This window comes from Polypterus senegalus, chromosome 17, assembly GCF_016835505.1.
Source record: "Polypterus senegalus isolate Bchr_013 chromosome 17, ASM1683550v1, whole genome shotgun sequence".
In the NCBI taxonomy this organism is placed as follows: Eukaryota; Metazoa; Chordata; class Cladistia; order Polypteriformes; family Polypteridae; genus Polypterus; species Polypterus senegalus.
Window position 1 is genome coordinate 40,196,879 of NC_053170.1, and position 17,019 is coordinate 40,213,897.

General features: G+C 37.7%; 1 protein-coding gene across 3 annotated transcripts in view; it reads right to left on the bottom strand.

Moving 5' to 3' along the window:
• LOC120517403 (glutamate receptor ionotropic, kainate 3) overlaps positions 1–17,019 on the bottom strand; it is a 511,659-nt gene that overhangs the window by 165,407 nt on the left and 329,233 nt on the right. For 2 of the 3 annotated variants that reach the window (XM_039739711.1, XM_039739710.1), the window contains exon 9: positions 933–1,046. In XM_039739711.1, coding sequence (XP_039595645.1) covers positions 933–1,046 — 114 coding nt within the window. Of the gene's footprint in view, positions 1–932; positions 1,047–4,210; positions 4,444–17,019 lie in introns of those variants that run through there. The other variant, XM_039739713.1, reaches the window with a different exon arrangement.

A 17,019-nucleotide genomic window follows, 5' to 3' on the forward strand; every position in this document is an offset into this window, starting at 1 on the left:
GTGTGTCTGTAACAGTGTCCTCTGACTAGTGAGCATCCTCTTCATGATGGGACAAACTTTGACTTTCAGTGAACATGGAAGGCTGGATGGATGAAAATAACCAATATACTGGAACAGGGGAATAGCAAGTAAGCCAATTACAGCAAATTGACAGCAAGATGCCCACAGACAGCTACACTGTTAGCTTCCCAGGCAACATCTAATCATTTGTAATTATGTTTAGTCAGCAATGTCACATGCATGTCAAGTCTAAGGCAGCACTCTAGGCTTGTGGGTCAGCTTTGGATTATATGTTGGGATGAGTGGCGGTAGGCACTAAAGGCAAATCTCGTCTCGGTTACAGTAGTGTCAGAGGTAGAGATGTACTTTGCCAAGGACAAGGAATTTAACTGGAGAAGAGCATAACAGTGTTTGACATGCAAATCTTTTACAGTGCAGTGATGGCACCATCACCTAATACAACAGGGACACAAACTGCCTCAGAAAGTATTTTAGCTCAGCTAGTTAGGACACTTCTAAGCCCAGTCTACAGAGCCGCTGAAGACTGATCCTAGGTCAGGAATGAGGAACACTAGCTACTCAGGTTAAACCAGATCTCAGTGAACATATAATAAAAAAAAAAATTAAACATGTCACTTTAAGTGACAATTTTAATTAGAGTAACTACATTAACAATTGTGCCCTGTTTCATATTTTCCATTATTCAACATATTAGTGACTGCAACTCTCAGATTAGGGTATTTAATTAATTGCCTGTTTACAATCTTTACTTAAACAGTCATTAACTCAAGTCACCTCTGACAATTTATTAAATCGATATTTCAAAACTACACATTTGGGATCACATTAATGCAGGTATTATACAGCCTCATTACTGCTGGTCCTGTCTGAAGAGTTTTGCCTTGAATTTGCTAAAAAAAAACTCAACTTACCAAAATGGTGGTGATGACAAGTGAGCGGTTCGTAAGAGAATCTGTGATATTTATCCCTCGGTTTCGTGGAATCTCCGTAATGTTAAGGCCATCTGATGGATTCCAGGTTCCAACCTGTAAAATAAAGGATATAAGTAAATGTACCATTTTGCTTACCTTATTCTGCATTTTGAATAAACTGTGGAGTTGCTGTATGCTATAAATTATTTCACATTGAAATATACATTGACATGCCATATGCACTTACTGTAGCTGTCATTGAACATGAGATACAGTACCCACATAATATATCTGGTTCACCATGTTGTAGCACTGCCACGTAGAAAATGTCATGTGTTTCCCGCTCTCTTTTTGGTCTGTTTGTGTGGGCACTAAGACAGCCCATACATCCTGTGTTAGCAATATACAGGTGATTGACAGCGGCACCCCTGAAGATGGGACATCCAGCTTTTAGAAGGAATTTGAATAAACTGTGCCATTTTTCAAAAGGAAAAAAAGAACAGCCAATCTGGGTAAAATCTTAACTAACTAGGAACATACACTGTACAGGGCACCAGTCCATTGCAGGGTAAAAACACACATCCACTGGGGCCAATTTAGGAAATGCCAGTCCAAACCTGGATGTCATTGGACTGTGGGAGGAAACCAGAGCACCCATAAGAAACCCACACAGACACAAGGAGAACATGCAGACTCCAAGCAGGGAGGACCGAGGACGCAAACCCTGGTCTCCTTACTGTGAGGCAGCAGCACTACCACTGCTCCACCCTGAGGTAACATACTTCAAAAGAAACAAATATGCATTTAAAACTTATTTTCAATACTATCCTTGAAACTCCTTCTTGCTTTTGCTATGAATTGGCATTTTGTTAAAATGTTTGCATTATCTGATCCTTTTTCCACAATCTATGGGAATAATTGGGTGTTTTTCTACCCTAAGACTTCATATTTCATTTTTTTCCTATAAGCTTCCTGAAAAATGTTATAGATTTTAATCTTTATTTAATTATTTTTTTCTATGATGGTGTGAAAGAAAATTTAGCTACTAAGGGTTAAAAGCTGACAAAGCTGTTTTGCTATAACGGCAGGTTATTCATACAGGCGTCTGTCATAAGACAGGGTGCAGTAAGCTGACCTAGGAGAACTTCCTATTTTGAAACGCGGCTGTTAGACATGGGAAAGATGATCTTTCCTTCTTTAGGGCCCCATCTGACACGTACACAAAACAGAAACATTTGGCCAATTTGCGCAATATAAGATAAAATACTTAGGTAAATGATGTTATGCTTTTTGATAAGTAAGAGGAAGGGGGAGGGAAGAAGGAAAATTAAAAAGCTGATTGAAAAAGCTGAACTTTGCTCTTCTGCCTTGCAACACATGAATCCATGTACTTATATGTGATGGAATAAAAGCTGATTGATTGAACTATTCCTGTTTTCCTCGGGGGTTACTTCCACAATGGGCACAGCAGTTTTCTACATATTAACATTTCGGTTTCCATAGGAATGTTTCCCAAATGGTATCAGGAAAACCGAAATATGAGATGTCACCAGACCAACCATAAAAAAGTCGGCAGGCACATCACTTAGGTATCTGTCATTAGATAAATAAAGTGTAAGTTAGCAATTCTATGTGGTTACTTTTCTTGGATTCTTTGCATTGTTTTTTCTGGTTTATGACTTTGATGCTTTGTTCAGGATTTTGCATAGACATAAGATAGTATTGATTCCTGGTTATTGAAGCTCTGCCCAGTTTTATGACTAGATCCAGCTCTTGTTCCTCTCTCATAAAACATTTTCCATCTCCTTACAAGATCAGAACACGATTATCCTCTGTCAATGAAGTAATAAAACACTACTGTCTGTTTCTGTGTGTTTGGTCCCACTGAGCAATCTAATTGGTTATTTTGTCTTTGATCTGATTCGTCAGTTTGGCGTGGTAACTCAATTGACAGAGGAAGTGCCATGAGGAGGAATAAAGGAGTAGGAAGAATGCCGAGACTCATTTTCAGAGACAGGAATTATAAGAATATGAATAATGTTTCACAGCAGGAAATGGAGGCCTGTCTACCATTGGAGGTAGGCAGAAGGCAAGGTACCTCAAAATGACAGAGTCTTAGAAGCAGGCTTTACAGGAACGTACTCGAGAGATGAAGCGCTGGGCAAGAGAGGTTCAGACACATGAGGATACTGAAGAAAGGAGAACAATGAACGGTGAAGGTACACATAGGGCAAGACATATCAAGTATTTTAAAATGTTTTCTGTTACTTGCTATTCACAGGTAACTTGGCTAGTAATAAATAAACTGCAAAGATAAAGGTGTAACGGAAAATAAAAGACATAGCATAAGGACAGGCCTCACTGGAACTTTTATTGCTGCATTTTAACGATTCATTAGTGCAACTACTGTACATTCACATTGCAGAGCATACCCTGCGGCAGCACCTAAATGTGAAACTTCCTATTTACCTACTGCACACCTAAAACAAAGAAATGTAAGACCGGCAAAGTAAAGAAATAATGGATACTTTAATCCATTTAATACAAAGCTATAAATTATAAATGTGCAGGCTTTAAGCACAAAGATTGTACAAGGTCATAAGCACAGGGTAGAATGTCCAGAGCTGATTCAGAGATCCAAGGTCTTATACTGCACTTGCCCCTTGAACTGAATTAAGTAAGTTTTATAACATAATATGTGTTCTGCAATAACACTGAACAGGCAGGGTAAATGGGAATGCTGATTAGTGCCAGTAGTGCCTATTCCACATGCTGCAGTATGAAGATAAATGTTTAGAGTACCAGTCACCAAGGTTTTAATGCAACTGAAATATCAAACTATACATTGGTCATCCTGCTTGGATTATTGGAGTGGGCAAGTGTACTGAATCCACAGTACGTTTATTTGTATAACTTGTATTCCACAATTTCAAACTCATCCTCTTGAGATCACTACTTGGTCCTGGCACAAAAAAGTGTGTCAGTCTAGTTTAATTTGTGAATCCTTTGCAGCACATATTATATAAAGTTCAAATCTACTGGAATCAAAATAAATCAGCTCACAATAGAGTAATGAAACAGCTGAAATGTCAGCATTGGCCAGCCATTTATTCAATAGGCAACAACAAATTGCTTAACCCAGAAAAGTGGAAGGTCAAAGAGAATGATTAGCATAATTTTAATAGCATGTCATGGATAGCAACTGACAAGTTGAAATGTGATTAGTCCAACTACATTTATGAGTATACATTTTTAAAGAAGGAAGCATGGTGGTGCAATGGGTCATGTTGCTACACCTCAGGTTCCATGTCATGGCTTCCAGTCCTGTGCTTGGTAAATATCTGAGAGGAGCTTGCACAGTTGTCCTCCTACATCCTCAAAGATGTGTGCTGGTTTTTCTGAATTGGTCCTGTGTGTGTTTGTGGAAGTGGGTCTTGAAGTGAACTAGTGGCCTTTCCAGGGCTGCACTGTAGCTTGTGTTTAGTCCTGTCAAGAAAATCCTCAGGTTCCCCTGCAACCAAAAATTGGATGAATGTTATGCACTGTTAGCATTTACAAAGAAAAAAGAAAAACTCTGAATTAATGTAAGCTGTCTTAACTTGGGGAGGTTCATAAAAAATGCACTGATTTACTTCATGAGATAGAAGTACATAATAAACAAGTACAGTTGTGTCAGATATTTGAATTATTAAAATGTATGCTTCAATTTAAACATTTAGAGTCTAAGTATTCTTGATTGGAATAGAACTTTATCATTATTCACACCTTGACAGAGGTATATAGAGGGCTAGATCCCCAGTAAGGAATCTCAAATCAAAAATAACATCATATTCATAATCACTGACCCTGAAATAGGCTAAAAGATATTTTACATGATTAAGTTTAAAAACTGTCATTTTTCACCTCCTGGGGTGAGTTCTTAGAGGGCTAGAAGCACCAGTAAAGAATCAAATATCAAAAATATTATCATATGTATGATCAGCAACCTCAAAAATACCATAAAACGACACTCCACATTGCTTATATTACGGATTCCAATTTTTTCAAAATTTTATGAAAGGGAAATTTTATGAAAGTAACTTTGACTCCTCATTTCCCATTAGGGGTTAGTGAATGTGACGTGCACAACTTCAAGTCCTTCTGATTATTTTGTCTGAAGACCCATATTAGTTTACTCTTTATCATTAAACAATTTCCAGCACACAATATGGTACATAAATGGCATACGAATAATATTGTTTTGGGTCTAGAGGGCCAAAAATAGGGAGAACCAGAAAGAGTTTGATGTCTTGCTTAACTAGACCTCAAAATTAGTCAAACAGTTTATCATATGTGGGTTTTCTTGTACCTGACAAAAAAAAATTAAAGACCTTTCAAAGAGTTCAAAATTAATTATGATGAACAATAAAAACGCTAAATTTCCACTGCATATATCCTTATAAAGTAGAATATAATTACCAACAAGGTGCTTGCACATTTGTTGCGCTGCCTCTATATTACTCCATGATGGCATTTAAAAAAGAGGTTTTTTACAGAAAAACTGGATTTCTCAAAGTCAACCATCCATGGAAGGCAACACACACAGCTTTAGTGGGCCTAATTTTTTTTGCCAATTTTAGCATAAATACTCTGTAGAACTCACTTCCTTTCCTCTCCAGTTCGATGACTGCTAAATACAGCATATTTCTTTATCTTTTTGTAGAATCAGAATGCTTCCTCTGTAAAGCATTTGACAGGCCCAGTCATTTAAATATCTGTACATGGCCTAGGAGTTCAGGGATGAGGAGCATTCAACCACAGATGTAAATCAGTCTCTTCATTTTAAATGAAACCAGCAATCTAAATTGCTAGGTGCTTGCTTTTGATAACAACATGCTAATTAACTAACTGATGATTTCTTTCCATTTTACTAATATTCATCTTAAGCCAGAAGAGTAAACCACATATCAATATGACTGCACATTAATCCTTTGCTTTTCCATCTGCTGTATATCTCACATCTACCAAAGCCTGGCATTCAGAATAGCTCTGTGGAAATGTGTGCTTGATTAGACTGCATGCAGCCCTATTTGGGCAGATAAAGATCTAATAATGTAGGAATTAATATACCCCAGCTGGAAATTGATTTTCTATTTGTGAAAAGGCTATAGTAAGCAATCAAGGGAACTGCCTGCATTAGTGATCTGCATGGCAGACATCCTCAATTTAAATTGCAATCATGTCCCTGCACTCGGGAACAGAAACAAACTGCCTCAGCATACTATTTTAAACATTAAGCTGATCTCAAAGCCTGGTTGACTTGGTACGGCTGCATTTTTTCCTATATTATTTTATAGTGCTTACGGAGAACATTGTGTTTTAGAATGTGTATTTCTGTATACAGCCACAGTTATTAACTTTTTGAAACAGACCAAATGAAGATAGTATTTACTCTTATGTTAATTTTGAAAAGATGATGCTATGATGCACTTAAGTTTTTAAAGGAAATCCAACTCTTGACAAAAAAGTTTTCATGAATTTATTAGTTTGCCAGTCTTTGTAAGGATATAACTAAAAAAGGAAATCTATGCAATATCATTACCCAGCACTGCCTTGTTCAATATAATTCAGGATTGCCTATACCAGCAGCACTGGGCATCAGCCTTAGACTGGGCATCAGTACAGTGCAGGGCATATTACCCATACATAGGTCAATTTCAAAATGCCAGTTAATCTAACATGCACAATTTTTAGGGACATAGGAAGAATAGCTGAGCAGACACAGTGAGAATGTTCAAGTAAGGCTTTGTACCCCTGTGCTGTAACTAAATGAACAACATCCTTCAAAATTACAAAATACGATTTCAAGCTGCTGAGTTACAGAGCTGTAACATAGTCATAAAAGAATCTGTTCAAGCTTAAAATGTATTAAATGACATTGAGAATCCAGCATGTTCAGATGTGCATAGAGATAAATAAAGTGATGGTGGTAATTGTGTGAATACTTTCCTGTTACTGAGGTAAACAATGAGCATACAGTATGTGAGTGTGGCACTGTGCATTACCACTTATGGACAGGAAGACCATTTGTGTAAGATCTTGCCTTCTGATCACTGCTGTTTGACTCAGGTTTGAACTTTTTCTCAAATCAGAATAAACATGCAAATGATGAATAGATGAATGATGGGCTAGTGAGTTTAGTTCAAAATATAAAGTCAAAATCAAGGATTAATGTTAACTTTAACATTTAACTTTGTATTTATTTGTAATTAAAAACCAGAATTAATTCCAAACATTAAATTTATGATATTCCAGCTCTCTTCACATTTAGAATCCTTGGATTTATACTTGATATTACTATTATGATGAAATCTGTTAAAGCATGTATGTTACATTTTACAGATAAACTGTTAACATCATTTAAATAATTAATATTGTTATTAATTACACATGAGGTGGTGGCACGGTGGTGGAGCGGTAGCGCTGCTGCATCGCAGGAAATCACACCCCTGGTGTTCCTTGCCTGGAGTTTGCATGCTTTCCTGTAGGGTTTGCACAATGTGCTTTGGGTTCCTTCCAAGGAAATGCAGGTTTGGGAATTTGGTGAAGCTAAAATGATGCTAGTGCATTGCCTCCCAAACTCAGTCCGGGGGACCCACTGTGGCTGCAGGTTTTTGTTCCAACCAGATTCATAATCAATGACAACTCCTGATAGCACTGAGCTTATGTAATTAGCTGGTATGTTTTTCCTCTTCTCTTATTCTACATTCAGAAAAGCACAGCAGTCTGATTTTTACATGTATAAGACATTTAGAAATATTTCTAATTTTGCTATAGATTTAAATGCTTAGTTCACTTTTGTTAATTTCATTATATTTTGCCCTTTCTATGTGCAGTCTTCCCCCTTCATTGTTTCTTATTTATGACAATTAAAAATGAGCAGAGCAGACAACCAGGCAAACAACACTGAATAATCAAAAGCTGCAACTACTTTAGCATCAGACCCACTAATTAGTAAATAATGGATTAATTAAACAATTATTGGAAAAATAGAATGAAATTTAAGATGAAATATTGTTAAAACGAAAATAACATACATTATTCTCATATAACTGCTCGGTACATTTTAATACATACATACATATATATATATATATATATATATATATATATATATATATATATATATATATATATATATATATATATATATATTGTTCCCAAAACACAGAACTTTAGAAATAACAATTTGCTTAATTAGCCCAAGAGTCCAATTAAAAACTGAAGCTGGTTGGAACAAAAACCTGCAGCCATAGTGTGCCCCCAGGACTGAGCTTGGGAAGCACTATGCTAGTGTATGTGTGTGCTTGTATTCACCTTGCGATGACCTGATTCCCCTTCCAGGGATCGTTTCTGCCTTGTACCTTATGCTGTCTGGAATGGGAGCATCCTTGGATTGATGGATGTAATCATTAAACTCCATTTATTTCAGAGATATTGTGGCAAAGTGTTCTGGGAATTTAATAGATGTTTCAGGCAATTCACAACACAGCGAAGCCAAACATTGTTTTCTCACCATGATGATATCTCACACTACCATCTGGTGGAATCTCCCAGCTTTATGTAAAGTTTGCAAGCAAGTATAAACAGTACACCTATTGAGTAGCAGTAGCGTCCACAAAAGCATAAGTCGCATTGCGAAAAGTATAAACCTGGCCTAAGAATAGCATCTACACACATGTATCATTACCCTCCAGATGTGCCGTTCATAGGTAGAATGCCGTGACTATGGCGTCATAAATGTAGCAGTTAGGATGATAAACAAATTGGAGGGGATCAAGTAGGGGCTAAGAGTCTGGATGTTATGTGGACCCCAACCAGTCTCTCAAAGCACTTCATCATAATGGGAGTGAGTGCTATGGGACAATAATCATTGAGGCCAGCTTTTTACCTTAAATTGAAAGAACTTTTGTGGTAAATACAGTCTTTGAAACAGAAAACAATGATACAACCCCCCTTCACCATTAATACGTGGGACATTCTTTCCTATTCTTAAGAATTGTTGTCCATCCATCCATTTTCTAACCCGCTGAATCCGAATACAGGGTCATGGGGTTAAAATGAAAAGAAAATTTCACTGAATGATTTTCCAAAAAGCAATATTCACCACAAACCCTCAATAGATAAACAAATGAATAATTAAATACACTGAATTCATTCTAGTTATATAAAGGCTGTATCAAAATTAATCTGCACACTGAGAATATGAGTAAAGACTATTTTCCACATTGAACAAATGAAAAAGGTTCTAGATGCAATTTTTCAGCTGTTAAGCCTTCATGACACACCTGATCAAGTGACCGGGTCTGTTTGAAATTCATTGTAATTTAAGTGGATAAACATCCTGAAATTACTTATACTTGAAACGGGACTCTGTAATTAGACTCTACTCTTAAGCTGCAGTAAATGTGTAAAGCAGTTCACAAAATGACTTAGTTATGATATCCAGGGAGGTGGGGGACAGTGCCTTATGAATAAATTGTAAAGAGATACGGAAGAAGGCACAAGATATTTATATCTATTAGCGTAATCCACAGCATGATTGGGCTGCTAACTCTCTCGGGATTACAATATTTTTGATTCATCTTTATGAGTGGCAGTCACCATATCATTTTCTTGTTAAACAGAATTCAGCATTATATTTCTGTCCTGACTGCTTAATTTTTGCATATGCATGAAGAAATGTGCCAGCCGCCTTCCCACTAACAAAAAATCATTTCATTGGCTCCTCTTCTATAACCACCACTGACTACATAGTTAAGATTCATTAGTTTTAACAGACATTTAAGCACACTAATATACGTTAATGATTTCTTAAAATTACTCCTCATTCCTTAGTAAAACCTTAGACTTACTGGAAAGTGATAAGAACAGAGTGCCCTTTGTTATATAGACCCCTCTCAGTGTCTTGTGAATTAATATGTTCTACTGCAGTCTTTCAGACTGAGAACAAGTACAGCTAATATGAATTGTGAGCATGTGAAAAATATTGAAAATAAAATACTTTCAAACTATCAACATTTTAAGACAAACACACTGGAAACACTTACAAACAAAAGTTTCCCAATTAATTGTCAATACGGATCTACAGTATATGTTTATACTCATCCATCTACAGTATTTACTAAATTAACATTTTTTATTTTCTAATTCACATGTCCAGTTTAGGAATATGTGGAGCTGATGTCTGTCTTTTCCAGTATAAGGTACGAACCCACTCTAAATGAGGTGCCTGCCACACTATTGCAGGCAGTGTGGTATAGCAGTTAAAGCTTTGGACTTCAAACCCAGAGGTTGTGGGTTTAAATCCCATTACTTGACATGGTGTGACCAATGAGCAAGTCATTTGATGTACCTGTACTACAATTGGTAAAACAAAAAGAAACTTAACCAACTGTATCATAAATGTTGTAAGTTGCCTTGGATAAAGGTATCAGCCAAATAAGTAAATGCAAAAAAATGTATTGCAGTTCCCACTTGTTATATGTACTCATCCACAATAACATGGGGTCACCAACTGATCTAAAATCAGATTATTATAATATATGAATTCATAATCCTGTACCTGAATTTTTGTTGCATGTTACATTCAAGACTAGCATTTTGTGGTTTCTGAAAGTTGAATGATATACTCATATAAGTGAACTATTTCTCATAAGTGAACTCATGGGGTTGTATTGGGTAAATAACACAGTATATTGTTATTTGGAATACATGCATTTCATGTGTGTTCTGTGTCTACAAAAATCTGGGTAAGTGTAGGATGAAAGGAAATACAAGAAATGCTGAACACATACCTAAAGCAGAAACTTTTTCCATGTTATACTAATACTGACGAGAAGTGTATGAAGCGTTAGGACTTTAGTCCAATTATCAAATAAGCATGTGCATTTTTATTCATGAATATAACCAAAGAAAAAAAAAGCATTCAATTTACATGTGTCTATCAATAAGTTATAAACTTAAGCTCAAATGTCAATTGACAGTGCTGCGTACATTTCCTTTCATCCTACACTTACCCAGGTCTTTGTAGACATGGTCCACACATGAAATGCATGTATTCCAAATAACGATAAATTGTATTATTTACCCTATACAACTCCAGGCACCTCACACGCAGATAAGGAGCCGTGGCCTGAGCTGGGAGAACTTTTTGCCCGAGCTGAGATCCGTCAAGGTGGGGGACGGGACAGCAGGCTGCTTGCTGCTTGTGCTGATTGATGCATTTACAAAACAATAGACACTGATGGAGAGGTGCGAAGGGATTTAAGGTGGGCTGGAATTACGTGCTTTTCTACAGGCATCAGGAATTCTAATGTTAAGCAGGTGTGATGGGCAGCAGATATAATCAATAACTAGTTTGCAACTGTGATCTAAACTTTTTACTCTAAGGACCCAAACACACTTCTTCTTCTTCAGAGAGGAGCGATGCTATGGGGGAACCATTTTCACCTCCAAAAAAAAAAAAAACATCCAAATTTCATGAAAGCTTCAGATGGGATCTTTTTTATTTAGATTCATAACAGGTTCCATAAATAGCCATGAATACAGTAGATGGTTTGTGAAATACTTGCAGCCATGAATTCATGATTTTTAAAGGACTCTTGCTATATACATTAACACAGGCTAAGTTCAGGTTTTCTTGATCTGTTAGTATCCTGCCTACTAGCCTGCTACAGGTTTCTGTTTTGTCTACACATTAGGAACCTTTCCAAAGCCCGACGAGCCAGTTTTATATGCTAATGGTTCTTTGTCAAGCAATGTTCAAGGCACCGCACAATCCACTAAAGTGCCATTTTAAAACCATTATTTATAAGAATGTAAAAAGAATCAATACCATACTGGGACTCAAAAACAGGATTATTACCGTAATGACAACAGAGTCACACATAGGCGAAGAACAGTGGCCATATATTAAACACAGTGAATGTTTTTGCTTCCATTCAAGCATATTTCTCACATGAATATTAATAAAATGGAACTGGAAAGCATATTGTTAATAAAACAATAATTACCATTCAAAACAGGGAATAGAATGCTGAGGTGTAACACTGCTAATGTCAATGCTTACTGTAGACTTTAGTAAAGCTGAGAGAAATAAATTATTCTTTGTAAGGATTGCAGTGTGAGGATATGATGATTGTTAAAAGGACAGTATGAATGGTCACTTAACTCAGTCACTTGACTCATGATGCCAGATAAGCCATAGTGGACAAAAAATAATCAATGCCATTCATTTAGTAATGTTTTTCAAATTTGATCCACCATTAACAATACATTCTTCTGAATGATTTTGCAAAGTGTTCATCATAACCTGTTTTTTATTTAACAGTTCAATAAACTGAGTAAAAGTGTTTGAGTCAGGTAAATTTTTTATTAAAAATGTATGCAGTAATTATATTTTATACAGGTGACAGGATAAATCTTGATGAAGAAGTTCACGAACAGTCCAGTTTGAATGTTTAATGGTACCAACTGATACCATGTTGAATGTCAAAGTCCACATTAGAGCCTGTCTCACCCTTTTGATATTTTCTGGTGTTCTCACAGTTCTCAATAGTCCAACAAACACATCATTCATACTACCTGTAGAATGAAACTATACAATTCTTTTTAAATAAGTGCAGGATTTCGTCCTCGAAGCACATTAAAGTTAATACAATATGTTCCTTGTATGTCTGTTACAGATTTGGATCCAATGTTTGCCATAACGGCAAACATAAAGAGAGGCAACGAGCAATTGTACATGACCACTGAAACTGCATTTAGCATAAAGCACTGCCAATGCACTATATATACTCCCACTATACTGACTCACCACCCACAGCTCTTCAAAATTTTCCCATTCTTGTGTCAACATTTCTGTCTAGCTCCAATGTCCTTTCAGCTCACAAGTTTGTCTGTCATTCCCTCCTCTCTTCCCCTTTATTATATGTGTCTTCGCTTGTCAGTCATCTGAGTTTCACTGTTTCATAGGTTGGTGTCATGGAGAATATCAATTACATTTAAGTATCGTAGAAACAAAAGCTCTCTTTGATGCATCAACACCGCTGTTTTTAGGCAATGTTTCTGACTACAGCAATTAAAACATACATTAACTAAAGGGTGTTGTTTAAATCAGAATTCAACTTTGGGTAAATTTGACGAATTTTAACACACAGTCATGTGGCAATCCATTGTAATCATGTCTACAATCCTTAGGTTACAAAAGACTGCTTTAAGTGGTTATGCAGACACAGGCATAATTTGTTTGCTGTATTTTTATATTCATACATATATTTTTATTTTATTTACACACACATCAAGTACTTTAGCTTTTGCTACACGCTATAAGCTGTTAAATCTTTTTTTTTAATAACAAACACAAAGACCGATTAAAAACAAGATTAGAGCTGTCAGTCAAGTACACAGTCTTTTATATACACAGAAATATGCTGGAATATTCTGTTTAGAGAGAAAGACAGAGAAGAAAGGACTAGAATTGCAGCATTTTTAGGGCTAACTTTGTAAATACAGTAAAAAAAAGATGATAAGAAGTAGCAGGCAACAAACTCTCTTGATCACAGGTTGAATATCTATCACAATGATTTACTAATCTAATTTTAGTATTTTGGAATTTGATAAACAATTCAGGCCTTTACATGTTGTGAGAGATGGCTGGCAGCTTACCCCAGCCAACACATCCAGGCCGGTAGATGGAGTACTCTCTGCAACATGGAGGTGCCCTAGATTCCCGCAGGGCATCATGGAAAATGGAGTTCGGCTTCACAGCCCTGCTGGATACCATAGGTGACGCCAGGGGACGCTGCAGGGAGACTTTTGTTTCTATTATAGTCTGGAAGTACTCCCAAGTCATGGGGATGGAAGGACAAAAATACTTCCGTGCTGAAGAAAAATATAAGACTTTATCTGACCCGGAAGTGCTGTTAATCACATGGACAGAAGGACAGGAACACTTCCGGGTCACGGACTGTATATAGGACTTTGGGAAGCCCAGCAAGCTGAGCCTAGTTTGGGAGGTAGTGTGACGGAGCTGCTGGGAGGAGAGGAGGATTTATTATTGTTATTATTATTGTATTGATTTATGGTGGTGATTGTGGTGTCTACTGTGGCACAATATCGAAAGGAAGAAATTAAAATTATTTCTGGTACTTATACCTGGTGTCCTGAACGTTTGTCTGCTTGTTTTGCGGAGCAACAGCACCCTCTAGTGTCACAATGTTTTCTCTAAACCAGGGGTCTCAAACTCGCGGCCCGCGGGCCATTTGCGGCCCTTGGTACAATATTTTGTGGCCCGCACCAACGCCGGCCTTCGCAAAAGCAATGAATGGATCGAGATTTTTATTGCGATTCAAGGGATAATGCAAGGGACGACGGGCGGGAGCTGATGATTGCGGAAATGACGTTATGCCATCATAACAGTTATTATGGGAAGACGTTCTGTGTGCACAATTAGCTGCTAAGCCAATTAGAATTAGAACAGACACAAGGGAGAGAAGTTTAGTACAGAATTAGATTTTGTCATACCTTCATCATGACTTCATCAAAGCCTGCAGTGAAGAGAAAGATTGATGACGAGCACAGACAATTTCAGGAAAAGTGGGAGACGCAGTATTTCTTTGTTGAGCATAGGGGCATCCCCACATGTCTTATTTGCACAGAGAAAGTTGCAGTGCACAAGGAATACAACTTGAAACGCCATTATTCCGCTAAACATGCTGAGGAACAAGGAACTTGTGGATGCAGGCATACCATTCAGTGGTGAGAAATATGTTGATGCTATGTTTAAGCTAGAGAAGGAATTTGATCACAGATTTGCAGACTTCAAAACGCACAGAGCCACTTTCCAAATTTTTGTGGACCCCTTTTCCTTTGATGTGCAAGATGCCCCTCCTGTGCTTCAAATGGAGCTCATTGACCTGCAATGCAACTCTGATATCAAAGCCAAGTTCAGGGAGATAAGTGGAAAAGCAGACATGCATGTGCAATTTTTGAGAGAATTGCCCCCCAGCTTCCCTGAGCTTTCTCGAATGTTCAAGCGCACCATGTGCCTTTTTGGGAGCACATATTTGTGTGAAAAGTTATTCTCCACCTTGAACTTCAATAAGTCAAAGTACAGGTCTAGACTTAATGATGATCATCTTCAAGCCATACTGATGGTCTCAACTGCTTCCTCTCTAAAGCCAAATGTGGTTCAGATTTGTGAGAAGAAGCGCTGTCAAGTCTCTGGCAGCAAGGAGTAGGCAAAAGATGCCATGTTCAGAAGAACTGTTCATGATCTTCACTCAATGTTCTATTCATGTTCAGGACACTTCATGTTCAGAAGAAATAATTAAAACTGTTAATAATGACATTTGAGGACTTTTTTTTGTGAAATCCCTTATGCGGCCCAGCCTCATCCTGACTTTGCCTCCTGCGGACCCCAGGTAAATTGAGTTTGAGCCCCCTGCTCTAAACCTTCTTCTTTCGGTTGCTCCTGTTAGGAGTTGCCACAGCAGATCATCTTTTTCCAAATCTTTCTGTACTCTGCATCTTGTTCTGTTAAACCCATCACCTGCATGTCCTCTCTCACCACATCCATAAACCTTCGCTTAGGCCTTCCTCTTTTCCTCTTCCCTGGCAGCTCTATCCTTAGCATCCTTATCCCAATATACCCAGCATATCTCCTCTGCACATGTCCAAACCAACGCAATCTCACCTCTCTGACTTTGTCTCCCAACCGTCCAACTTGAGCTGACCATCTAATGTCCTCATTTCTAATCTTGTCCATCCTCATCACACCCAATGCAAATCTTAGCATCTTTAACTCTGCTACCTCCAGCTCTGTCTCTTGCTTTCTGGTCAGTGCCACAGTCTCCAACCCATTTAACATAGCTGGTCTCACTGCCGTCCTGTAGACCTTCCCTTTCACTCTTGCTGATAACCATCTGTCACAAATTACTCCTGACACTCTTCTCCACCCATTCCACCCTGCCTGCACTCTCTTTTTCACCTCTCTTCCACAATCCTTATTGCTCTGTACTGTTGCCCACTGCTCTGTAGTGTTTAAACTCATCCACATTCACCAGCTCTACTCCCTGCATCCTCACCATTCCACTGACCTCCCTCTCATTTACACACATGTATTCTGTCTTGTTCCTACTGACCTTCATTCCTCTCTTGTTTTCTCTAAACCAAACCATCTAAATAAAACTGAAAAGGCAAGACTTCAGCGACAGACAAGAAATTGCCCATGATCATCATATACAAGAGACTCTTGTTGGATGATCTTGACATGCTACCTTCATAGCTGTTTGTTTCAAGACATTTAAACAGCATTAAAAGTTAAGCTAAGTGCTGTTGCTATCTAATATTGCAATGTTTTGTTTTCAGTCTAGCGTTTGGGGGTGGCAAGTGGGGTGACTGCCCCAGGCCCTGCGCCTAAGGGGGGCCCGCTTTTGATATCTGTGTGACCCGGTTGAGCGGATTTGTCAAGTTATATTCTCCAGGTATATTTTAATAAAGTCTGCATGTTATCTTGCAAAACTTTAGCTGAACACTGTAATGAGAAAATCTGGTGTATGTTAATGTCATTTTTATTAAATTCGTATGCAAGTTTATACAGTCCACACGTACCAGTAACAGCGTTTGACGTAACCGGCCCCGCATGGGGTTGGTAAGCACTAGGCCCCACACACATCTGTAAGGCCACCTCTGATCAGGCTGCATTATAAAAGAACCCATTTATATGAGAGCATGTGCCCCTTGCAAAATATAATAGATTTAAAAAAAAGATAATGTCCTCTCATGAAGGGTGAGTGCTGTGCATTCAGGGAATGGGTGCGTATGCTGGTTATTGTTCTCCTACTACACATGGTTCATATTTAACTAGATCAGCCAAATTTTGGTACTTTTACTTTCTCGTATACGAAGTACAGTATAGGGAAAGAATTGTAATCATCCAAAGATTCAATGTTGAGATCCCTAAGTCTGAAAATACAATTTTTGGAATTAAGTCTATGTGTCTGTCTGTGTGTGTACGTGTGTGTATGTAAATATGATAGCGTGA